We start from the raw sequence: 26,703 nt of genomic DNA, 5'->3' as shown, positions 1-26,703 counted from the left end.
GGCGCCGCCTGAAAGGAGAAGGTCCCATCCGGCTTCAAGAACGTCCAAGGGCCCTCGGGCCAAGGTCACGGTTGCCTCGAGCCGCAGAAAAGAAAACAACGGGCGGTGATTTTTTTTCTTTGCTGTCGCTCGCCTAGAACGGTGTTCTATTTTTTCTTTTACCCTCGTGGGTGTCCTCTTCGGGGAAGCCCTTAGTTCTGTGGGTGTTTGTTTTTTTTTTTGTTATTTGCGTGTTGCGATCCTTCATGTTTAGGAAGGTTCGTTCGTTCGCTCACTCGTGGGTGGCGCCTAACGAGTTGCTTTTCCGGGAGGGCTTACGCAATCATTGAAAATCGATCGACCTCCGGCAATGATACGGATGCGCGTGTATTTTTGTTTTCTGTGGGGGAGGCAAATATAGGCATCGCCAGGGTGTAGGTTTTATTTTTTGCAACACCACCATCACCACGACCCGCGAGGATTACTGCAAGGCGAGCGATTTTTGGCTCAAACGCAATGGCGAGACATTGACTAGTTAGTACGTCCCAAAACAGGCGATCCGAAAAAGAAGCGGTCGACGATTTTGTTTTTCTTCTCATCTTGCCCTTCTCAGAGGATGGGTCCTTACTTCTTGGTCCTTCGGGTCAAATAGGCCGGGGGTCTTGAGTATTTACGCAGGCAAGCAATTTTGCGCTCAGATAAACATACCGGCATCTGGTAATCGGTGAAAAAGGTGGAGTCTGATTTTGTTTTCATTACGCTCGATTCCGCCTTTTTCCGAAACAAATCTCATTCGAAACTCATTATTCAATCAAACCCCGTTTGGGGAGGATTTTTCTTATCGAGATTTGGTGTTTTTTTTTGCTCCTCATTACGCAACCCTACGTAGAGGCGTACTGATTTTCTTCGCATATATCGACCCAAGTGATGGTTTTTCTTTTAATTTGAGCATACTTTGCAATGCAAAGAAACTCTCTTCAAATAATCCCGTAAACAGCATCATAAATGGGTGTGGTATTCGCTTTGTTCGAGAAGAAACTTTCGCCGCTGCAGCAGCGCCATTATCGCAACCCACCGATTCGCATCTTAATGCTGCAAATTATGATGAACGATTAGTTTGCCACCGCAACTTTGCGCAACAGGACCTCCGAACTTGCGGCGATAGTAGTTTGCCCGGCTGCATAAGCTTATCTGTGCCCTCGAGAGTAGCGACCCAGTTTGCTGCGGGTTTTCCTTCCCACCCGTCCCGACCGGGCAGGTTCAGATAAAGCTGTTGCCGCGTTGCTATCGCTTTCGGGTACGTTTTTGCTGCTGGGCTGGCTGGGCAGAACTTCTAGTGTTAATGAACAAATCCGAGCATTGCGCATGATAAACAAGTCAGGCGGGGAAAATAAAGGGAAACAAACTTCGCCCACACAACAATGGGTGAGTGGGTGTGTGTGTGTGTGGGTCAGAGTACGAGAAAAGCATTTGCTTTTCTTTTCGATTCAGTTTTCATCTCCAACGCAGCTGGTGCTAACCGGAATGTGGGTGTTTTTGTTTGCTAAAACTACCATGCATGCAAATGCAACATGTTTTGCTTCCGGACGGCCAGAGATGTACGGAATGTGCAATATTTGGACATTCTTGCAGCAACCGTTTCGATATAGATTTTGGTTTCATTAGTTATTCGTGTTTGGATTCCATGTAATTCAGAACTGTACGCGTATTTCTCTCGTGCAAACTGCATGTTGATTACAACATTTTGATTTTCAAAACATCCAACATTTGGCATGCAAAACATTTGCGTGGGTTTGCAGGACAACGGAGGAGAATTAGGAAACTACACGCGTCCCGAAACACTTTGGCCTCTCTTTGCAGTGCACGCTGTTATAATTTTCCGACCAGCCTCAACGGTTGCACATGTGCCGCGATCCGATTTGGGTGAAATAGGATCACGGATAGGCGCGCTGTGATTGGCTGTTGGGCCGGGCTTTCGATGCACCCTCGATAAAACACCACCCCGGTCGATCGGAACTCGGGTTCCTGTTCCGTTTTCCCCTTCAATCGATAGTGGTTGATGTACGTATTATTTTTTTTTTCGCTGTTCCGTTTCATCTTCAAACCACGCTGGCTCGTTCTCCGGATGCACGTGCGCTAGCACCAGAGCTGGGATATAATATAGCGCGAAATAAAGCGCTTTCCTTTTTCGACCGTGACCTCCCGGTTCGAGGTGCTGTGTGATATTTCCACTATACTGTCGGAACTGAACTATGGGCAGTGCGATGGTGCTAATGAATGTGCTGTAGGCGTTTTTAATGCATTGCTTGTGGGGTTTAATTTCCTGAAACTGCACAAGTGTTGTTGGTTTTGGGATTAACAAATGAACCGTTGCTTTCCTCGGTAATTAATTACATTAATTATTGGTGTGTCGTGAAGAACTTAGTTCATGCTAGTTTTGTTGATTTATTCATTTCATTCAGCGCATTTTTGGAACAAAATATTAATTTTCTTTATGATTTCCTTTGATCATCGTATCATTTTATATTGATTTTGCTCTATTCCAATTGATCCGCGATAATATCAAAAAGAAACGAAAAATGTATTTTCATTTCAATTTCGTAAAGCTTGACGTTGTGCATGTGTACAGTGAACGGTACTCATCTATCGAGATTTGTTTTAGATTGATGTTTTCGTAAGCAGCTGTGCCGAAAGTTCAAACCCATGCATCCATCCCATAGTGTCCCAACCGAAGGCCACAGCGTTTGGTAACCTTTTCGCGCATGACAGGGCCAGATCGACCCCCTGGGGACGGCACACTCGGCCCAACGACACGGACAAGAACTGCCAGTCAGTGACGATTGGCAGCGAGTCACGTTTCCGACTCGACTCCAAGCTGCCACCCGAGGTCGGTTCCTGCAAGTCAGCTGACAAATATTTAGCCGACAAATGTGGCAATCTCGGGAATCGGCCGAACCCATCGCTGGCAAACGCAAATCGGAACCAATCTCATCATCCATGGAGAGCTTTGGAAGGTCCCACGGGGGTACATCGGAAGCGACACCGTCATAGAGTAGTGGGGGTGGCCAGAGAATATCGATGACGATCGGTCCGGTTCCGGTCCGGGCCAGCTAGCTAAGGGCACGTGATTGGAAACCACCGGAGTGGCACCGATGCGATGCAAGATTGATTATGTTTTCCACGGCGTGTGCCCTTTGGCGTTCTTCCGTTCACGTGCGGTCTAAAAGAGGTCGCGTTGACACGCGCTGAGAAGTTCTCTTTTTTTGTGAGTGTGTGCACCCCGAACAGATATTCCTGTTCGAATTGCACCCGGTGCACTTTGGAGTGACTTACTGGCCACTAGCGTCCCGAAACCCGGACGAACACGCCGTTGGCCGAAGCGAATCGGCAACGAATCCTTGGCACCATCCTGCGAAAGGACACACAATCGTGGTTAGCGATGCGCATAATTTGCTGCCGCTTCTTGACGGGACGAATGGGCGCGTTCCGGGAACGCCGGCAGGAGCAACATGATTCTCGCATTCAATGATCCTTATCGTTGGTATTGGCCGGTAAACTGGGGTCGTTTCCTTTTTTTTTGTTGCTTTTGCCCTCCTTGCTTTGCACGCCAAATAAATGCTGATGGTGCGTCGTTTCTGTCAGCACCGCTTACAAGCAATCAGGGCTTTTATGCATTCGCCAGCCGGACACGGAGTTTTCGTCCTTCAATACATTAAGCAAATGGATCATCAATCCTTACATGGAAAGGCATTTTATGTTGTGCCACGAGTGAGTGCCTATATTGGGACGTATTTGTGTGAGTATAACGCTTGGGGACTGTAGTTGTAGTTCAGAAGTTAGGATGCTCGATCCTGGTTACCGAGAAGGCAGTTGAGCTTTTTCTGCGTCTATCCAGAAGGGATTAGCTGATGCTAAGTAGCAGTTTGTTTCATAACGTTTAGCATTTTTCAAACACGCCAATTTAGGATATGCTTTTCGGCATGATGACAACGCCGGTTCCACTACAAAACCACCAAATGAATCGATAAATGGCATATTTTCCGCATGAGCTCTTCCGCCTGCCGGTTCAGCCAGAAGTAGTCTGTCCCCCCCTTGGACGAGTGAGGAACCGAACCAAAGGACCTGCTTGACCTGCGACGGATAATCGATGCGCATGACAGTTGATAGGCAGCAGGGTGGCCCGAACCGGAGTATCAGCTGGTCACACGTGGTGGCAAAGGCACAGTTTCTGGGTTCACATCTTGCACGACCGATCGATTATCTGGGTTGGGCCGATGGCGCACACATCTGGTGCGCTGTTCAGCCTGTGTGATAACGGTGGCGGGTGAAGACAATTCATGCGATAAATTGTTTAATTGAATAAAATTTATCGCTTCAATAATGGTACACGATAGCAAGGCTGTCTGTTTTTGCTCCCAAAAGCGGATGGTGGTGTTGGTGAATGCAGCTTGCAAGGAGGTTTATTTTTAACCACTTTTACCGAGAACGGACGATATCGGTGGGGCATATTCGAATGCGAGCAAACTCCAAAACAAAAATTGATAAAAAAAAACAACCAACCCGTAAAAGGTGCAGCAAAGCGAACACCAGGTCCGCCAGGTGCCTGGTGGCCTCGGGGAAATTCGCGTCAGCTGTTGCGTGTCGTAAGGAGGCTTTTGGGCAGCTCCAGCTATTCGAAGCAGACTACCTCACGTGCCGGTGTACGGTGTTTGGAAAACGCCCAGCAAGAAAGCAGTCGTCCATCGCCCGACTTCAATGGCGTAAGCTTTTCACGACCCAGAATGGGGTCACTATCGCAGTGGCAGCCACGATGCAACAGAACCGGGTGTCTATTAAGCAGAGAACTCGATGCGTTAACACCGGTGCGATGTCTAGTGTGGCCGCGGTTAAGATCCTCGTGTTGGCGAGCATCCTGTTGGGTGGCAGAACCGTTCGAACCGCACGTGATGCTGTCGACACGCGGTTTAGCTGCTATAACGCGAGTACCACACCGGACTACCTCTGTCCACCGGACGTGGCTAGGTTGCGGCTAGAGCACGAAACATCCTGCAATCGGTACTACGTGTGCGAGAACGGCAAGGCGACGGAGATGTCCTGCGCTGGCAAGCGGTTCTTCAATCCGCGAACACGCTCGTGTAGCCGCAGAGCAAGATCTTGTCGGTTAAGCCCACGAGTTCTGATACGGAGTGTTGGCGCGTACCGTGGAGATGTCTGCCGACGAGTGTTTGTGCCGTACCCGCGAGCTGGTAACGCTACCGGAGTGCTGGTATGCAACACGGATGGTTCAGCTTTCCTGGCTCACTGCCCGATAACGTTCACTGGCATACAGACGGTGTTCATCAACGGCAAGTGCCGATTGCGGCAGATGATGCGAGGTTGGCACAAGTGGGAGCAACTGTTGCGCAATCCGGGACTGTACCCGCCCGGAAAGGTCACCATCAATCGGACGTTTCGCACACGTGCCGGCATTCGACCGCTGGCCAGTTCCGTCGAGACGCAGGCTGTCCTTGCTAGGGAAGGAGATGTGTAGTGCCGTTCGGTTGGGGTGATTTTATGAGCTGTTTGACGTCAAGAAATACCTGGAAGTTGTACAATACCTGCCTGCTCGAGACACGTTTGTTTGAGGAAACGATTAACTAAATCTGTTTAATAAACTGAGACTCAGCTGAAGGCTGGAAGTAATCGCAATAATACGTGTTTGTCGAAGATTTTGATGTACATTTCCCATGTCGAAAATGGTTGCAAGCAAGCTATTACTTTTCTTTAATTAACTTTTTTAAGAGATTGGTTTCCAATTTCATCGCCAATCAAATGCCAGTTCGCAAAGAGAATCTTTTGCGAATTATGTGAATGTATCTGAATGGTGAATTCCATTGTGACCGTTTGTACGGGGGTTACGCAACCTCTTCAGCAAGACCTAGATCGTGCGAATGAAGTAAATACGCATGCCCATCGGTTACGGAGTTTGCTGAGCGTGATGGAGTACTGTTGCGTTCTCAAGTTCCTCGCAATTGCATCACTGTAACCGGCGGAATCTATTCACACCCGGTAATTCCCGGCGATGGGAGAGATCGTCCCAATTCATCTAGCACCGAGCGCTCTCAGTTCGCTTTAAATGGCACGGATGCAATTAATTCTCATTTCATCTGGAAGTAAACCACATATTCTAATGCGGATAAATAACGGCAACCGATGTTCGGGAACACCTGCAGCGAACGGAGCAACGAAGCGCGCCCCAACTCTCGATGTGTGTTGTGATTGATGTACTCGGTGGTAATTAAACATTAATCTTCTCATCGGGCGATGTTCAGTGGTGGGTAGCTAGGCGAAACAGGACTATCAGCATTGCTCGGTGGGCTAGCGCGTTTTCACATCGAAACGATAGGAGTCTAAATTTTAATCTCGTATTTCTCAATAGCCAATGAATTCTTTCCTCAATTCGCTTGTTTAATCTCTCTCTAATTTCGCACTTTTGGATTTATTTGGGGTGTACACTGTTTTCCATTCACTGCAGTAATTCATGAAAACACTAATCAAATATTGTTTTCGAATCACAGCATCAAACGCGTTACTTTACAATCGTTTGTTTATCCTTGCTTGCTTGTCGAGTAGTTTTCCATCTGTTGATATTTTTTATTGAACTTTTTTAATTTAAATTCTAACACTTAAGCTGACCGATTAAATTAAATTGAATTCATTGATTGTAAATCGAGAATTTGCTGTTTTATTGTTGCTTTGACAAGTAGTTGCTGTTATGGGGCGGTCTTTCGTTTTTTGTACAACAATCGCACATTTGAATGTTATTTGAAGCACATTTTTATGTTAGTTTGATCAACAGAGTGATGTCGTTAGCAAATACTATTCAAATTGCCAACTGTCTGGAGCATCTGAGCTTAAACGAGAACAAAATCATGCCCCTTTATCTAGCTACATCAGTCACGCGCAATTTTCCGAGCAATCAGGAACTGTTTCTGTCACAATATCGTTTGAAAACTATCAACATGGACTTGTTTGAGTGAAATTAGTTTATGGAAGTTCAATGGAGTGAAATTAGCGTATGAATAATGTATCCGCCGGATGGTAAACAACGAAACAACGAAATGAGCTAATTTAATCCGTTAACTCATCACGGTGTAATAAAAAAGCATCACAACCCATGAAAATTTAACAACTAGGATCATATGTTAATGATCAGTGTAATAAAAACACCATTATTCGAGTAATGATCGTAATTCAATCATACTAGGTAGTTAAGGTACTTTATTTCAATTAACTTGTAGGTGGAAAAACTAGAAATCTGAACGAAAATGCAACAAGGATAGATAAAATAAATCACAATTCGTTAGTTAGTGGCGTTAGTGGCTGTTTAGCAGTATAGTGGAGTAAGTCCACTCGTTTTGTTCGGCAATATGTCTTTCCTTTGTGGAAATTTGACACCTAAAATCCTCCATTTAAGTGTGTTGTTGCAATCGCTATTAGTATACCCAATGGAGGCGCTACAGTTTCGATGTGACAAGGATTTCGCGTGCAAGATATCTAACTGGAACCCGAGTGAGGAAGGAATGTTTGTTATGGACCATATTCCCAACGAACACTCTGTGATCGAACTGGTTCATCTGTTTGCAACGAGCGTCACTAGTGATCTGTTTAACAGCTTTTTTGTACCACGGCGCAACTCCTCCATGTTAACGACGCTGAGCGTGCGGGCGTCTCCATTGCGTAGCTTCATCTTTTACGATGGAACTGGCTTCTCCACCGTAGAGTTTGCTAACACGCATCTCAGATCGATATTATTCGGCGTAAATTGTAGTTTGATAAACTTAAAGATCGACAAAAGCGAATTAGCGTCCCTCCCCAAATCGCTTAGTCGATTAAAGACACTGCAGCAACTTACAATAACTAACGCGATGCTACGGTCGGTCAATCTGGCAGTACTAGGCAAGCTGCACAACCTGACAATGTTAAATGTTAGTAAAAATAAGATACATTCTTTGTATAGCAGTACCGGTTTGATGAATAACCCAGTACTTGCCGATATTTATATAACGGAAAATCAATTGCGTAGCATCAACATGAGCCTGTTCAGCTCGATGGAAGCTCTCGCACAGCTCGACGTATCTCACAATCAGATCAGTGAGATTGTCGGAACGGTCGTCCTCAAAAGCGTAAAATTGCTCAATCTGTCTTTCAACCGTTTGGCCGAGCTGAATTGCTGCGAATGGATGATTTCGAACTTGGTTGAGCTATTTGCGGAGTATAACGCACTAGCAGAATTACCAAAGTGCATGGAAAGTGTGATTTTAAAAGTATCTCACTTAAGCTTCGCTCACAACCAACTTCACATGGATGAGATGGAAAAATTTGGTGGGTTATCAGAACTTCGAACCCTTTCACTGTCATACAACAGAATTTCGCATATTACATTGAACAATCGCACGCTGCCGAAAAACCTTACAGTACTGAATTTAAGAGATAACAAAATAAGCAGACTAGAAGTGCCGTATGTTCCATCCACAAATTTGCATATAGACGTTAGTTGCAATTGCATTGATTATCTCGATTGGAGTACAATTACGACAAACTTAACCAAGTTGTTTATGTTTATGAACCCGTTGGATTGTAGCTTCGGTAGAGCATACTTTATCGAAAAAAGAACCGAGGTGTCGTGCACACGCAATGAAAATGTGCAGTGTGACATGTAACGAAGAATTAATAACGGTATCTAATGAAAAATTTGGCAACAACAGTGATTATATCTAAAATTTTGAGATGGAAACCTGCATGATAAGCACGTTGCAAAACCTAAAAGCGTATGGTTCATAAACAAAAACAGAAACATGTACCATTTAGCAAAATCAATGATCACATTTTAATTGCCTACTATGTCGTAAGTCGTATGTCGTATACGGCCACCAATTACGGCAGGAAATGTGAGAACGTTTGATTGAACGTTTGCGTTTGATTGAGCTTTAGGATATAATTTTTCTGGGCATCGGACTATACGCGAAATAAATGCGCGAAGCAAATAATAACTTAGCGAATGAAATTTCTACTTTGATTGATATAAAAAAATATTAAAAACCCAAACGACCTCTGGTTATTTGGTTTAAATTTACGATACGAGAAAAAGGAGTGGCTGTTTTTTTGAAAAGGGATACGAGATTTTACCTGCACCAATGAATAGAAAAGGAGATTGCCATTTGAAAGAATTTTTTTTCGAGCATTCCTCATGTGTGGATGATTGTGGAGCTTGATCTGGTGTACCATTAAATCATGCAGATTTCAGAGATCCACTTGTGTTATGTTTCGAAAAAGCAATTTATTGCCATAACCTACTATTTGTATCAAAATTGTGTCGTAATTCATTGTAGCAATGGGTGATTTCATCCGCTATAATCGAGGTTATTGTTTATTGTTGGGCTGTGGGGTTTTTGGGTAAATGAAAATGCTACCTAATCTTTCGAATATTCTAATACGTTTTAAATTTATCAGCTGGCGACGATACGTATAGAACCATAAATGTAAAGACATCATAGTGTAATACATTTGTAGCAGAAAACTTCATCAAATCGATTGTATTCCACCTCACTTGAAGCAAACCTCATTTCAACTATGCGTAAAATATTGTGTGTGTTATAACGTCAGTGATTTAAAAAGGATAGTTTTATTGATTGTGCTGTCTTATTTCAGTGTTTATTTGTTGTTGCTGTCGATGTTTATATCCATGCTAGGATTTCAGTTTAGTTGTATGGACAAATCATGTACCGTGAGCAATTGGAACCCCAAGGAGGAAGTATTCTTTTGGTTGAATCATGTACCGACCCGTACGGAAGGGTTGAAATTTGTCAATTTAATTGCATGCTCGTTCAACCTCGGTATGATCAGCATCAATAAATCATTCCACAGCTCCATCAATATCGAAAGATCTTTTGTTCGTAGTGTCATTGTGCCGTCACATGCCAATATTTCTAAATTGATGATGGAACGAACGCATCTTAGTGAAATAATATTCGTAGCAAATAATACCTATCTTAAGTGGTTGTGGATAAATGGATGCTGGTTTACAAGTGTCCCCAGCAGCTTAGCACATCTAACGGAAGTGACAAGTATTAAGATAAGTAACTCACCTATTGAAACGGGTGTCTTACAACCATTTAGGAAACTGCAGCATCTAGAGCAGCTAGACTTAAGCCAAAACAAGATTAAGCACCTTGAACTAATCTCATTTTCAGCTCAAGATTTTCCTAGTCTAAAGGGGCTTCGTCTGTCTGAAAACCGCCTAAAAACGGTACATTTGGATTTTATTAGCTACATTAGGATGCTGGAAGTGTTGGACTTTTCGAGCAATATGCTCGAGGAAGTTTTCGGTCAGTTGAAATCTTCCAGTTTGATGATTTTGAAATTATCTGTTAATCGCTTAACGCAGTTGAACTGCTGCGGTTGGAATTTAAGTGCGGTAACTACGGTTGAAATTGAATTAAATAACTTAAAACAATTTCCCGAGTGTTTAGAAAAAGTAATGCCAAATGTAAAATCCCTGCTACTATCGTCAAATGCAATATCAGGCACCGATATTTGGGCTAGAATAGCCACTCTAAAAGATTTGTTTCTATTGAATGTCGATCATAATAAACTATCGAATGCCACATTGAACAACTTCACACTCACACTTCAGGTGCTCAACTTGAAGGGCAATCAGATTCGATCTTTAGCGGTACCCTACGCAAGCAATATAATCTATATCAACGCTGGGTGCAATTTAATTGAAGACTTCGACCTTCAAAGCATTTCAGTGAATGTTTCTTCCTTGCAAATGCACTGCAATCCAATTGATTGTAGCTTTGATAGAGTATTTTTAGCCCCAAATGTTGCAAACTGTGTGAGCAATGTCGCCGAAGGTAAATATTCACAGTGCAACGCTTGTAGATAGACAACTATCTTGTGTTACTAAACATTCGGGTGAAAAAAATGTATATATATATATAAAATCAACTCGTGTATGATGTACTAATTTAAATTGCTTTTGAGTGATAATCACAGCTACGTTTTGAATGCTTTGTTTCTGTTGATTTATCAAACAATTAAGAAATAAATCCGAACTGTTGCTGAAAAGTCCATTTATTGCTGCTGTTGCTATTAAATTTATTTATTTGTCATCCATGATTCGTTGTTTGCATTCGATTCGCACGTTTAAGATTTTAGCTTAAGGTTCGTTCTGGCATCTTGTTTATTGGATTCCCAAACAGCATTACGGACGTCTCCATTAATATAGCATGCGGATTTTCAATTTTTGCTATTTGATTGTAGAATAAATTTAAACTCCACAGTGACAACCCTGCAAATGGTGTCAAGTCCAGCATAATAAGCCTGTTATAAGACATGTCCAGGGTCTTGAGGGAAGATAACTGTTCGATGCAATCGAACATTTGATCGATCTTGTTCCTAGCCAAGAACAGGTTCTTTATCGAGCTGACGTTCCACGCACAAAGATTGATGGTTTTGATTTGATTGCTGGAGATATCCAGCTCGATCAATTTAGACAAATTTAGAAACCCGTCCAATCGACTGATCTTATTCGACGACAGACTGAGTTCTTTCAGCATCGTCATGTGATTGAACAGCGACAAGTATATTGTAGTCAAGCTGTTGGAGGATAAATCGAGCTCACTTACATTCGAGCATGATGTATCTTGGGGAATATTTAATGAGATTGATTCGATGCGATCGCTGATCAGCTCCACAGCATTCAGCCGTTTCAAGCTACATATAACTTCAAAATCGAACGTATACATTCGACCATGCCGTATGCTAAGAATTTGCACCGACGTCAGATTTGCAAGTGACGACGTTAATGAAACGATTTCACTGTTCTCTACAAAGAAGTAACAAAGAAGCGTGTTCCTTGAAGCCTCTAGCGTGAATACATCCGTGTTTTTTAATGTAAGACCCTTTAGAGTGCAATTCTCGGGTAGGATTATTCGATGAATGTAACTATTCTCGATGTTTAATTGGATCACTGAGGGCTCTAGCACCGAGACAGCTAGTGTGGGCAACTTAGCATCTACTAGCCAGAGCACGCTATATCTTTTGAACCGGAGAACCGATAGACTATCTAACTGCTCTAGTGTTAGGTGTTTGACCGTGCATGCATAATCCTCATCACATGTGATCTTCGTTGGAGTGTGACCACACCAGACAGATGCGACCAGTGTTAAAAGATTTACCAAAGCCCTAATACAAAAATGGTACGTATAGTGATTATTATATTGAAAGTAATTTACACCGATATTAGGAACAATACTAACCAATAAAACACTCTCACCATGGTCTTGCCGCACTCACCAATAGTAACGAAATGAAAATTGTAAGCCATTGTAGCTCATTATGTAGAATAATTCGCAGCTGAATTCATTTTGGAGCAAGTTTAATTTCAAAATTAAAACATGATCAACACCAAAAGGTCTAGCTCACTATGTCATTATCGTTTGTGCATTGCTGGTTTCAATGTTCGTTTTGTGTTGGGTGTTCGTTTCGGTAAAATACATCATTTTACATCTGCTAATGGGGTCTAATGCATTCACTGCAATTCTGTTATTCAGCGCACCGTTAACCCCGAATATTGAACTTGTGTTAGCCTTATATCTTGTAACATTAGCGTAAAGTCATGACTCAAACGTTATATGAAAATAAAGAAAAAACAGCAACGACATGTTTATTTAATACCATGCTTTTAAGTAACAGTTTGTAAGTAGTCCGCTCTGCCATTCGATATTGTTTTATTTATCTGGATATTCCTGTTAATGTTGCAGTTAGCTCATATTTTTGATTGCGACGAAAACTCTTTTAAAATTTGCCGGTTTGATTTGTGCTCGAACGATCCCCCTGTCGGTAGTAACATTATCTTTAGCTCATATTAAAAACATACATCCGTTCAGAACTACCCAACCTTTTGACATACGAAAGAGAAATGAGCACAATTAATAGCAGTTGGGTTGTTTGCATTCAAAACATAGAATCAAACGGTCCGATTTGGCCCCGCATGCGATGTTTTTGTTTGTGCATCCAAATTTTATGATTGCCTATAAATATGGTTCGTCGAGTTTTCCATGGCGCACTTTGATTCTGACGCGCATGCTATTGGGACCACGTGCTCTCTGTAGCATACTTACACAAATAATTAAACGCGTAATCGGGCAAACGTGTTTGCTTTGACCTATCAATATTACATCACAATGAAGGCTACCATTCGTCTAGTCTCCTCGTAGTTTACAACAAAAGTGTCTGCTACTACTTTTCGCTATTCAAAAATCACTTTTTAATTTTCCCCAACTTTTGTATTGCACCTTTTTTTTCAAGTACTGCGACTCACGCGCTCTACAATACGTAACGAGGATAAAAGGATATTAAAATCGGATTAGGTGCGGAAGATTGTGTAACGGTTTCCAATCTTCTCGAGTGACACTTATCGTTTGGGTTTATGAAGGCGTCTGGTATTGCCGGGCGTCGTCATATAGCCATCCATGGAGACGAGGAACCTGCTGCTACCCCCTATTGAGGGTCGAGTTGACCTTGCTTTGGTGTGCGCTGTTGTGTGTTTAATTTAATGTACTCGAAAGTGTGTTTTATGAAAGACAATTTTTAAACCGAAAAGCGTAGCGACATTATACGGGCTTTTGACTTTTTTAAAAAGTTACTTGCCACCATGGATGGATTTCGCATTCTAGCATCAAACGTAACAGCTGCGGTACGAATGCCGCCGTCATTTCCCAGCCGGCACGGGTGGTGGCCGATAACGATGCGTCATTAGAAGGAAAAATTATTTTCCCAGCGACCCCGCGGGTGTCATCGGTTGCGAGACGACACTTCTCGGGGTGCCATGGAGAGATTATCGCTGCGAATCCATTAGGAACGAGACATCCGAAACCTAAACCACCACTCTGCTCCGTGGCCGTCGTGGGCCACCGAGTTTGTCTCGAATGGAGCAATGGCTGCTAACCATAACGCCGAGTGCGCTATGCTTAATTTAGTTCTCCCTTTCGGTTAAGCCCGGGATCAAAGCGCCCACTTATCCGATAGAATGTGTGAACACTCCGCGTAATCCGAATCGAAAAGCGAACGAATTAAGCGTCGAGCATTAGCACCGAATTTGGGATGATCCTTATTTCTTTATCCGTCTTGCGGTGGTACACTTGGTTAAGCGATTACGCGTGATTCGATGTCGGTATTCCGAAGTTGGACCACACGATACAAAAGTTAAATAAAGCTGTAAAAAGCTTACCTTGAAAAAAGGAGATTTCAATCAATTTTTATTTTACTCCTCCAACATCTACGGGTGCCACAAATGCGAAACATTTCAACTGTGATATGTGTCATTGTGAGTTGCCTGCCGTTTTGTTCGCAGGAAGATATCTAGGGCAATGTGGTTGACGTTGTGGGTGAAGAAAAATCGATACTGCGCTGTTGCAACCACGCGCCAAGGATCTCACTCCCGGATGGCAGCATCTTTCAGGATGCTTCTGTTGTCAACGGTGCTCCTTTTGTTCTGCTCGTAAGATTAACTGCCATCTTCGTTTCAATGGCGTTGCAGTGCCAGCTGCACTCGTATAAATACCGGAAGCAGCTTTACTCCGTACTTAAACTTGACCTTGACTCATTCTCAAGGGATGCATGATGTTTGGTGTATGCTATGTTCCATGAAATAATGACTTTTTAGATAAGTAGCATTGCAGCATCGAATTCAATGAATGGGTGTATTTCTGCTAAAACTGAAAAAATACCCTTAATACCATTCGTACAAGTGAGTATAAATACACGTGAATATGCGCAAAACAAAATCATATTCATTTAGTTAGTGGAATCTCCGAAGAGGATACTGTTATTCAGAGTGACGGAAAGCGAATTTATGAAGACAAAAGCAGTGAAAAATCATTTGCTAGCTTTCTTATCGAACTCGGACTTACAACGACCTTTGTTCAAGTGGGTTGCGAAAGAAAGCTATTTACCACCCACTGCTGTGGACGTTTAACTTTGACCTCCAAACAAGCACCGCATAAAACCTCAATCGTTTAAAGGAAAACAGCAGCTAAAGTGATAAATTACATAGTAAACCTTTAAAACCGACAAAGTGTAAAGCACGCTCCGTTCATCATATGTTAAAAAGAGATCCAGAAAGTTTCCACTGCACCGTCGGTACACTGTGAATAAACTGCTACTGTGGTTTTTTTCATTCCATTATCACTTTAGGGGGCATTAGAGGTAAAAAGATAAAGTAAAACGGTATCCCAAATCTCGAGTATTTGATCTTTTTTTTTGTGTTTACAACCATAATGCATAGCAAATTATTCATGCAATAACCTTTTACGAGTGAACCCTCATCGAGAATGTTAAAGTTTTTAACAAATACGGCTGTGGGACGGAGCTCACATTATTCCAAGCATTGTCAGTTTAATGAAGAGAATACCACATTCCATCTAGTATTGTGTTTCTCGGATTTTCCGTCCCACATATTCGGGTTCAACTGTGGGCCATAGTTTCGCTACAGTCCACGGCAAGTGCGGCATGGTACTTGCAAATTGTTCCGAAATTAGTCAAGTATTTAATTACGTTTTACAACGCCCTGCTAACTGCGCACCCATTTTACTATCGTTTCGCAACAGATTTCCGTATCAGCAAGTACTGCGGTGAGCATCTGATCGTGGGCAACGAGGTCCACTGGGAGCCCCTGGACGGTGACAGCGAGGAGGACTCGACCGACAGCGCCGATGAATCGTACCGTGCCGGGTATGGGCCCGGAACTGGGCCGGTTGTTACCGGAAGCCCTGCACACTCCTGGAGGCGGTCGGCGAGCGAACCGTCAACCGATGGGATCGCTAATGGATCCGCTAATGATGCGGCCGGGCCCGCCTCGTACAACGAACCGTCCGGGGAACCCAACGACGGTGCCGAGGATCTGCGGGATGACTCGTCGGCGGCACTAGTCCGAGAGGTGCTGGAACGTGGCTATGCTGAGGGTGGATCCCAATACCGACGGTTGGTACGGGCCGGTGCGTCCAGTGGTGGTGAGCCACGAGCCGAAGCCCTGCAGGGAGCCACGGTGCATTCGTTTCACAACTTGAAAATTCTCAAGCCTGTCGACGACGTTGATTCACTTCTCGAGCAGGAGCAGCAACAGCACCATCAGCATCAGCAGCAGCATCAGCAGCAACAACACAACGACACGGATCGCAGCCCGGATGCGGAAGCGACCCGCAACCGGAACCGCCAGCGGCAGAAAGTTTTCTCCCAGGTAAGACCCGAACGGTGGCATAATTTATGGCGGCTGCTAGCGAAAAGGACATCGTTTGCAGGTGTTCATTATGAATCCAGGCGGAGCAGTTGAAGTGCGATGAAAGCGATGATAGCTTGGGAGTTGGGGGGACGGAATTTTGCATTGTTCGAGCATTGATTGAGAGGGATATTTAATCCGTCCAGCACAAACGAGAGAACCGCCGAAAGCGCAGATGAAATAAGCCCAATCTGAACTGTAGGAGCGTTACGGTACAACGTTCGTGCAATCGTAGAATATTCAGATTGGCAGCCGTAGAATATTCAGATTACGGCGAGAAAAGAAGTATAAAAAAACTCCAATATAGTAACGCACAACAAAAATTGGATGTTTGAGTAGTGAATGTAGTTCATATACACTGATTGCCTACATTTGGGCGTTATCCTTGCGGCAATGCAATTCTAAAACTTATCACGTGTTTTGCACATTGTAACAGTGATTTTCTACTTTCCGAAGTATTATATGATTCTTTCCCATCCCCTCTCCTCTGTTTTCTCAAGTATGCTCCTATTGTCATTGGATATTTTCCGTTCGATTTGTTCAATGAAAAAGTCGTTCGCTTACGCTTACTTACTTATCGCTTGTGGCATGATCGTCTCCATTCGTATCGTGCAATGTTGACATAGCTGTTTTGATCATTATGGTTTGCTAACCCTACAAGGGAAATCTAATGATCGTACGTATCTACAAACATACGCACTCGATGAGAGTTATGAACGGCGTATTTCACATAGAAACCATGTTAATTCTCGCATCATTAAAAAGTTCTTATTTTTATCGCCATTTTTATTCGCTCCTGCGTTACATTACGGCAACCTACAGTGGCACGATCACTCCACCGAGACTAAGGAATTTGGATTGAATGGTATCGAAGCTAGTAGTGAGTTTGCTAGCTTCAACGGGGAAATCATTCAGCGCCGTCTCCCAGTTATCTACAGCATTCTTGAAGTCATTCACCTTACTACTCAAGTACGATCGTTTCACAAGCGATAAGGAGTCACTGTTTGGCGATCCAAGTGACGGGTACAGCGCCTTCAGAGCGGCGAGCGTCGTGTCGGCCAAATCGAACGAGGTCTGATCGTTAGGGTTGTTGATGATGGCATTGTTCGCCAGCGAGATATCCTTCACCAGCTCCAGCATTTTCGCCAGCGTGTTCTTGATCCTCGTCACACCGAGTGGCTTCGAGGTAACCTGCGCCGAGCACGTGGCCTGGTGGAGAAAATAATCGGGAAAAAATATACTACCGTTCGACTCTGGTCAGAGAAGGACACAAATGCTCACCACCAAAACGCACAGAAGCGTGGAAAGCACAAGGAATTTCATTTCAGATTCGTTCGGGCGGCACACGACGTGGGCAATGAATATCTTGGCGATTGAAGACGCACTGAATTTACCCGAAAGCGCCCATATTGGGTTTTATGCATGCGTTCGCTCGACACGCCGTCGCCGGTGGCAGTGACATGGCATTCGGAGTGTTTTGTACAGATGGTTTTTGTTTGCCTTTCAACCTCCGACCGGGGGGGTTTGATAAACTCGCGGGATTTGTCGCTCGATCGTTATCGCTGTCTCGGCGACTCATCCATGGATACTACCCAACATATGGAGCGTTGTTTCGTTTCGCAATACCGCAACGAAAAGTCCGTCTTTTGCGGATGTTTAGACGGTACAACGTACAAGCATCGCCTTCGCTTTTACTAGGAACAATGAGGCTCACGTGAAAGCTCGTTGTTGGGCAAATGTTATTGCCCTGTTTGATTCACTCTCCCAAGGGCTATTAGCGCTTATCGAGTGTGCCAAAACGAATGCCAACAAACGAACCGAACCGGGCGACCAACAAAACACGCACGGGTTTTTTGGTCGTAATGCCGACAGATAAAATAAATGAGCTCTATAAATAAAGTACATAGCATGGTGCGGTGGTTCCGTACTATTGTCAAGGATGTTGTCCACCCGGCCGCAAGCAGCTCGAAGTAAAGGTTAACCGATTGCGAGCACGCCACAGGAAACTTGAGCTAAAGATCGTCGGTTGTGCCCTGTTTGGTAAACTCGCCCGTCCGTTGAATTGAACCCTCCCCCAAATTAATGGTGGTTTGTTTCGTCCTTTTCGATCCCGCCGGCAGGACTTTCGCGTGCTTAAAATTCTACCAAGCAATCTGGACGTCGTGGAAGACATCAAGCAGATTGGTAACGAGTATTACTTCAAAAAGGACGTCGAGGTCGTGGTGGACGACAGCGAGAACGAGATCGTCGAGGGTGACGGTGCTGGTGGTAAAAGTCGCGAAGAAACCCAACCGGTGGTGAACTACACCACCGGGACGACGAGCGACGGAAATGGAATGACTGAAACGCTGGACATCGTAGTGCTTCCCGCCCCAACGAAGGACATCGAAATTTACGACAACGAGCTCTTGCCACCGGACGTACCGGCGAGCGTCCAGCCGGATGATGATATCAGTGTAATTGGTTTGATAACGCCTACACGCGGGACGGCCACTCCGTACACCTCATCGAATGTGGTGACCACACCGGAGGAGTCACCGATCCGCAGCACCGGAAGCAGCAGCAGCACGCCGTCGACGAGCAGCGTTGAAACGACACTCGGCCACTGGGATATCGATCGGCTCGATCTACCGTTACCGGCGGAAGAAAGTGACCCGTTGGTGGAGGAAAACCCACCAAACCGGACCAGACTCGCGGGGGACGATTCCGATGGTGAGAGTACGCCACCGTTCAGCTTCAATAACCGAACATTCCAGACGATCCAGGATACGGTGCGACAGGAGTTTGAGGAAAACCAGGGCCCGTACCCTCCGTTAGGTAATTACGACGAGGACGAAACGGAGGACGACTTCGACGATGAGGACGACGGTGCCGGAGAAGAGTTCGAATCATGGCGGTACGGTCCGGACGGACGGCCCGTTAAATCGCACAAAAAGTACATGAGGTAACTGAAAAATCGATAACCGAACAACGGGCCCATTCGATCGGTCCAGGCTCTGGTGCAGGATTATAAAGCTCATGCATTGTGCATGCATTCCGGTTCGGTCATTCACAGCGTGCAGCGGACGTTGCTGAAGCATCCGCTTCGCCAAGGATTCCTTATGACGCCCAGCTATCCGAAGTATTACATCGGGGACAGCACTTGCCGGTGGACCTTGTACGCTGGGGTGCATCAAAGGATTAAGCTCACCGTGCTGGACCTGGCGCTGCGCTGTAAGTGAACAAATGAAATATCCTCTAACGCCATTGCCAGCGCGCTAGCACGTCCATGTCATGTGCAGCAGGAGATAGGCTGAATTTATTAGAACTTTTTCTGTACCGTTCCATGCATACGTCCAGCTGACGACGAGTGTCGAGATTATCTGCAAGTGGTCGATCTCAACACGAACCAGACGCTTTTCCACAGCTGCACCGAGAGCAGTCGACCGATCGAGATCGTCAGCATTCAGGAGCGGCTCGAGGTAGGTTGATATGGCGATAAAAAGTATGATTAATGATGTGTAGCGCCTTGGGCAACTTGCATTTGGTAGCAGAAATCGGAAGCAACTGTGTCTGTGAAGCTGTAATGTATTTTATGCTTTCGTTTCCGTTTCTGCACTGTTTCGTCCTGTCGCCCGCCGTTGGTTCTGCGCCACGTTTCCGGATGAATCGAAATAGGTTTCCGTACGGACGACTACCAAAGTAATCTATCCCAAGCGGGGAGTGTTGATACATTACACAGGTGAGTTAATTGTTTTTCTACGCATTAGCATTGTGATATCTTTTCAACACTGTAGGATAAAATATAGTTCAAAACCAATAAACCAGGAAACAACCAACTATGCTTCTAAATTTGAACCATTTATAGTGTAAAATAACAATATTTTTGCGCCACGTGGGAATCATTTGGGCCACGTGGGATGCACTCTTATTATTACAGCAATCACTGTGCAGCGTGAGTGCCCCACTGCTTGAGTGGGATTATATGAGGCACTCAGTTCACGTTGTACCGGTTCAACCGGTTTTGTGAGATGAATAGCGAATTGCAAATTGCAATTTTACATTAAAATGTATGAGAAAATAGTAATGGCATCGTGCAAATTTGTTTCCAATTATTTGTCGTTGATTTTTTACAAAATTGTGAGGAATGTTTGCTGCATAAAACAGGATGCCATCATAAATGTTAAAACGGTTGCATATCAATAGGCGGTTATTGGATAAAGTTTACCTGTGCAAGGTTGCGCCAGGAATATCGTCAACGAGCATGCGCCAGAATGAGAAACAAAATGACAGCTCAGCTCGAAGCGGTATGCCACATTCAAAATGAATGTTTTAGGATCATCTAAATATTCTATATCTGGTTTTTGTTCTGTACAAAAAACAGCACGTTCGAGCTTTGATCCATATTTTCAATTCCAAACATAAAATTCCAAAATAGACCACTCAAAGCCTAAATATTGCATTACGCAGACTGCAATACACTGTAGCTCTCTGACTCTTTCACTCACGCTCTCGGATCTCTCATTCGTGTTATTCGCTTTCTCTCTTCCTCGTTGCACTCACTCGCTCTAGCACTGGGATGTGAAGTCCCGACGCCGACGCCCGGCCACATGCGGTTGGTGCGAAGAACCGAACATCGAGCGAAGTACGTCTGTGATCCACTCCACGTCTTTCCGGACAACGGTGAAAGCATCCGTGAGCTAATCTGTACAGCGCGACACACGTGGAACCGTCCACTGCCTGCCTGCATCGGTAAGTAAAACCACTGTTGTGAAACAGCTGCCACAGCAGCTGCATCCGTCGTCCGATAGACGCCCTGCAGACGCACAAACGAGCCTTTCTGGGCTCTCCTTGCCATCGGCGTGTTGCAGAAACAACGGTACAAATTTGCCGACGTGTATGAACGCACAAAGAATGCACCCGACGAGTGTGTGCATTGGGAAAAAGTAACGCGAATGCATTTCGCGAAATAAGCAGTGAGTCGCCCAACCGGTTTCCGTTGTATGCGCGCGTGCTTGGGTGTGCGAGAGTTGAGCTAAAAAGAACACAAGTTCAAAGGCGATGACCCTCGGTGGATTCGTCACAACAAGCGACGGTAGCGGCGAGACGGTAAATCGTTGGCTGGGTGCATTCCCTATTGTTTATCTGCTCGTGCGTAAACAAGCTCGTGCGTCAACAAACGGACGAAATAGCACTTACCCCCACAGACGACCACGCTGTTTACGAGTTGCTGTCACGGACACAGTTGGACGACAGTCAGTCGCCCGGGCAGCTGATTGATCAATAACAGTAGTATCGTTTTAAAAGTGAGTTTTGAAAAACTACCACGCTCGAGTGTTTCTTCAAATAATCTCATCGTCCCGTGCATTGGGCGGCTTGGTGTGTTTGGAGTTGCGTGTTCGCTAGTCGGGATGGTTCTGGATAAAATTAGAACAACCAGACTAGCACACACACAAAAAACCAGACGATTCTAGAGCAGGGAAAGCCCATTACACCACAGATGCTCCGCCATCGTGTAAAACGCTTCGCTGCATCTCCCGGACGACGGGGAACCATAATTTCCCGTCCTGTTCTCACCGCACGCTCTTGCTCGTTTTGTCGCACGTTGCAGCAAAGTGAATACAAAACCGTTGCGTTTTGCGGTGCAGCTTCGGATGGCCGTTGATGTTTTAAAACGGCCACACGTTCTCGCCTAAATCAGATAATTCGTGATGTAACATCGTTGACATGCGTGAGCTTCCCCAGTGACTGGCTAGTTCTCACCAATGTCGGTTTCGGTGTGTAAATTGATGGGTGAAACTAGAAAATAAATAAAATCGTAGTAGGCCACGTGCAGAGATGCGAACGAACATATGTCAACCGCGTGTTCGCTTCGGAGGCAAAAGATTTCGACATTACACTTGAAGTTGGGAATCGAGTTTCTGTTTAAAACCAACATGTTTATCATTGAGTCCATTTTATGCTGAGAGCGTATCAGCGCTTTCCCTTTATGCTCTCGTGCATATTCGATGGAGGCCCACATAATCATTTATTAGATTAATCTTGCCCACTAGTCCCTTACGGATGGTCTTGTCGAACCGAACTCAATCAGCTAATTGCAGCATGCATAAAGATGCTTCCACCATTCGACGGTTCTTGGAACGACTTAGAAGTCTTTAATTTGCACTCAACAAAGCAAACCGTTCGTGTTGCAGTTGAACCTAATCAACGGGATGATGATAAGCTTGATAAGACCAGACGAGTGGTACAATTCGCACACAATCAGCTCTATTTTGGTCGGTTCGACGTTGATAGCTTCTTATCGTGACCAGAGAGTGAGCGTAGCATCCGGCACGGCTGTACAAAGCTGCTGGCCAATCGCAGCATAATCATCGTCACTATTCGGAGGCAAACAGAAAAAAAGCAACTCCACCAGAACATGCTCACGCACACAATGCACGCCTTTATGATTGATGGGCAGCACGGTCTATGGATCACCGTCAAGGGCCAGTTAGTTCTCCTCGAGAGTGGACTGATCATCAGCCTCAAACGATAGACCATCCGAAGGGCTATAACGTACTGCTCCCTTGTGCAGCTTTATCTCGCCGGACCGGCACACACCAAAACGCTGCATTATCGCACTGTGACTGTTACTCCATTGCTTGTTGGTTCGATCAATTAGTAGCAGCGATCTCACATGGTCCTGCTAATTGTCGGGGGTCAATCCAAGTTGTCGATACGCTTTTAACACTGCCCTCTTGTGTCTGGTGTTGCGAGAACTCCCGCTAACGTTCTTTTAATAACCGAGAGTCTTTTCGGTAAGCACGGTTACTCTTACGCCCTTAAAGACCTCTGTAGGAGAAGCATTCTTGCACAACGATATCCATCCAACAGTGCGTGGCATCTTTTTGACTCCCGAATTCTCACCCCATTATCGTTTGTCGTGTATTTTTAGAAAAGCGAGCTACCGAAGGAAGCGGTCTAGTATCACACTACGAGCAAAAGCGCAAGTACGGTGACATCGACAGCATGTCGGACAAACAGGCGGACACTGTTTATGGTAGGTTCACCGAGCGTCTCAGTCGAACGATCACAACCGATCCGGACTGATCGAATGAGTGACAATTTCCTTATGCGTTTCTGTTTTTTTTTTAGATATCCTCATCCCATCGCTCATCATCGCGGGCCTGTTCATTGTTAATGGCATCGTGTTTGCGGTCATCATGCGGTATCGCAACAAGCGGAAGCAGCGCCTTGATCTAGAGAGTAAGGAAATGGCCGAATTGTAGGGTGCAAGCCCTTCCCATTCCCACACCATCGTTCATCGTCTTCATCGCACAAGCTCCTCTACTCCATGCTCACTTGCTTGGCGTGCACGTCGTCAAACCGTTTGGCCACACGCCCTCGATGGTGCATGTTCTCCTCGCAGCATCCCGTGAGCCATCATCCTTTTCGTTCCGTTAAAGGGCGGTTGTAAACACCGCAGCAGCAACAACAAAAAAAAAACAGAAATGCGCGCCTCCCCCATCGAGTGGTCTAATCTAATCCTTCTCTCATCGACGGCCATTACACCTTCCATTCATCGAAAAAAGTGGGAAGGCATTTTCTGCTGCCCTTTGCGTGTTCTAGTCGTTGTGTAAAGCCCTACCACGTGTTGTAAACGGTGTTTTGTTTGCGTCTGTTCAGCTCGCGAATGAAGAAATCCGCCCGCCCGCCCACCCAAGCATCAACCGGAAGTCCCGATGGTGCCGGACGTGCCATTAGGAAGTAGGCAGCGCTTTTTACGTGTATTGTTTTCGGGGCCGGCCTGCGGCTTGGCGGTTGTGCCGGTTTGTTAATGCTTTAGCATTGTAAGCGAGAGAAGCAATGGGGTACCCGAATGGTTCATTCTCATCGTAGGGGTGTAGTACTGTCGAAGTTAAGCAAAACAACAACAAAAAATAGTGCATTGTAAGTCATATTTGCCCGCATCGAACAGCACGTTGCGGTGCAGGGAAAGAGAAACAAAAAGTAAATAACAACAAAAAAAAAAGACAAAACAAAACCAAATAACTACAATTACTTGATATGAGCTGTTTAACAATTGTGCACTGAAGAATAAACCTTTTACTGCACGCTTTTACAAGCTTTTTTTCCGAGACCGTTTACTAGACAGGAAAGCGAATTGAGATATGGCAGCGTCGGTGGCAAAGGACGAGAAGGAGTCGAGCGAAGGACGGTGCGATGGACCGAAGCTAGGAACCGGTGGCGTGGGCGTTGTTGTACAGGAATTTAGGAACGAACGTGCTGGAAATCGCAAACCAGTAAAGGAACAAGTACCGTAAATTGTGAGGTTTATTGAATGTACACAGCATAAACCGAAGAGAACCGACGTAAAGACTGTAACGTGATGAGGAAAATATGTAGACAAATCCTGGCTCAAGCAGCGCTGGTGAAGGTGCACCGATGCAAGTGACCGATGACCGACGACACGTCGGACGGTACCGATGCACCGGGAAGAGCTTTTGTGTTGTTATTGTTCGGCAAACGGGAAATGTGTGAAGAAAATGCGAAACTATGTGTCGCTTTTTTCTTTTGCTGACAACCAAACCCGCTTGACCATGCGTCTGCGTGGGGGAATTATTGCTTTTACCGCTCGCTGTTTGTGGAGGAAGTTTGTCGAAGCGCACAGACGAGCCGTAAGGACATCACGGTGTCTCTCATCCAGGAGGGAACCGGTACTAGCTGAGTTATATTAGTAACATTTTGGCGACCGAAAGGCGTGCAACCAGTTCACCTAAAACGAAAGCAAATTATCCAACTCAATTAATGCTCTGCACGCGCGCGCTGCGTAAAAAGGAAAGCTGATAGCCGAAACGATTATATACATTAGACGTAAACGTGAAACCACCGCCTAGAAGTGGCTTTCGGTGCTAGGGAAACGCTGCCGCGGGGCCGGGGGCATGATCAATTGCTATGCCAAAGATTAGAGATAAAAACGCCGGTAGAAAGGCAGATGCAGCGCCACACCAAAAGCCAAGCAGCATCCAGCTATACATCCGGTGATTTGCTTGCAATGGGGTGCTGTTTAAAGCAGGAAGGCGTGATGTTTACTCCCGCCGACCGCTGGTGAGTCAGTGGACAAACATTTTCTAAAAGGAGGACCAAACCTATCAGGACACTCTCCACAGCTAATCGGGACGGTTAATTTGGATCGCCGGGTGCATGTGTGCGTGTGTGACTTTTCCTTTCGCTTTGTAGCGTTCGTTTTTTTTTTTGTTATCATTCGTTTGCCCACCGCAAGGACTCCGAGCCCCAGGCGGCGATGCATATCAACACTACTCTTCAGGCTTGTATGCGACACGATGTGATAGTAGGTGGAGGACATGATGCTGACATTAACAAAGGCAACACACGACATACAGAAAAACCAAATATAAACATATTTTGCTATACTGCATTTATATTTCCTTCCCTTGCCGCGTCGATCGACCACGGTACCCGAGTGAAAAATTTATCGCTAGAGCGTGGTTAAGTTGACCGCACCGAATGCATTCTATTCCAGCTAATAGTTACATATATATATGGCATGTATGCGAATGCAAAAAACCCACGTACAGATACACACACACACACGCGTACACCATCCCACAAACATTGTATAAGGGACATCTCACAAAAAGGGATTAATAATCGATTTTGAATTTTGCTTCATTGCGAGGGAGAAATGTGGGTGGGAAAATATGAATATATATATACCTTAATGCCGTGGGTCGCATGGGATGGAGAGAAGAAAAAAAACAAGTACTAGCTCCAGCTGTCCAGCAAAGGCGCTAACTGTGAATCAATTACCATGAAATGAAGCCAGGTCACAAAACACACATCTACAAAAAAACTTCCTCGAAAGCAAGTGATCAAGTCTGTAAAAAAAGGGGGCAAAGAAAAGTAAAATAAAATTAAACAATTAAACAAGCGAGAACACGGGAAGACAATGATGGTGCTGTTCGCGGAAAAGCGTATCCGAAAATAATGGAAGCTTTTGTTTTACATTTCATACGATAAGCATGGATTGTACGATATGTCCGATACTGTCCCACCACGTGTCGTTTAGACCACGTGTTGCAATCTGTTATGCTAATCCTTTATGTTTGTATTTTTTTTATTGAAAATTTGCATCGATTTTCCATTATTTCTCAAAATTATATTACTTTGCTTTCCTTCCCTAAAAAGGCAAATCAGAATGATGACGCTAAAAAAAAAAGAATTACCTTCTTCCATCGAGTTTCTCCTTTGCTTGATCGCTTGATAAAGCAACCCAGATTCCGGAGATCATGATCTCGATCAATCAAAATGGACAAGTTGTCCAATCACATGCATTGTTCTCTGGTCCATATTTTTCACTCTAAAAGCTAGAATGCTTTTCATACAAGGATTTCTTTACCAACAAACAACATAACCATGTT

At 44.8% G+C, this 26,703-nt stretch overlaps 1 protein-coding gene across 1 annotated transcript in view; it reads left to right on the top strand.

Annotated features, from left to right (window-relative positions):
• The window catches only part of LOC128724016 (uncharacterized), a 65,973-nt gene extending 39,761 nt beyond the window's left edge, over nucleotides 1–26,212 (top strand). Inside the window, exons 5-12 of the mRNA XM_053817782.1 lie at nucleotides 15,636–16,264; nucleotides 18,424–19,247; nucleotides 19,359–19,516; nucleotides 19,643–19,764; nucleotides 19,961–20,024; nucleotides 20,855–21,034; nucleotides 23,217–23,321; nucleotides 23,417–26,212. Coding sequence (XP_053673757.1) covers nucleotides 15,636–16,264; nucleotides 18,424–19,247; nucleotides 19,359–19,516; nucleotides 19,643–19,764; nucleotides 19,961–20,024; nucleotides 20,855–21,034; nucleotides 23,217–23,321; nucleotides 23,417–23,550 — 2,216 coding nt within the window. The 3' untranslated portion in view covers nucleotides 23,551–26,212. The remainder of the gene's footprint in view (nucleotides 1–15,635; nucleotides 16,265–18,423; nucleotides 19,248–19,358; nucleotides 19,517–19,642; nucleotides 19,765–19,960; nucleotides 20,025–20,854; nucleotides 21,035–23,216; nucleotides 23,322–23,416) is intronic.
• The last annotated feature ends 491 nt before the right edge of the window (nucleotides 26,213–26,703 follow it).

Source organism: Anopheles nili, chromosome 3 (genome assembly GCF_943737925.1).
Source record: "Anopheles nili chromosome 3, idAnoNiliSN_F5_01, whole genome shotgun sequence".
Taxonomy (NCBI): domain Eukaryota; kingdom Metazoa; phylum Arthropoda; class Insecta; order Diptera; family Culicidae; genus Anopheles; species Anopheles nili.
The sequence above is the reverse complement of the archived record's forward strand: the minus strand, read 5'-3'. Positions and strand labels throughout refer to the sequence as shown.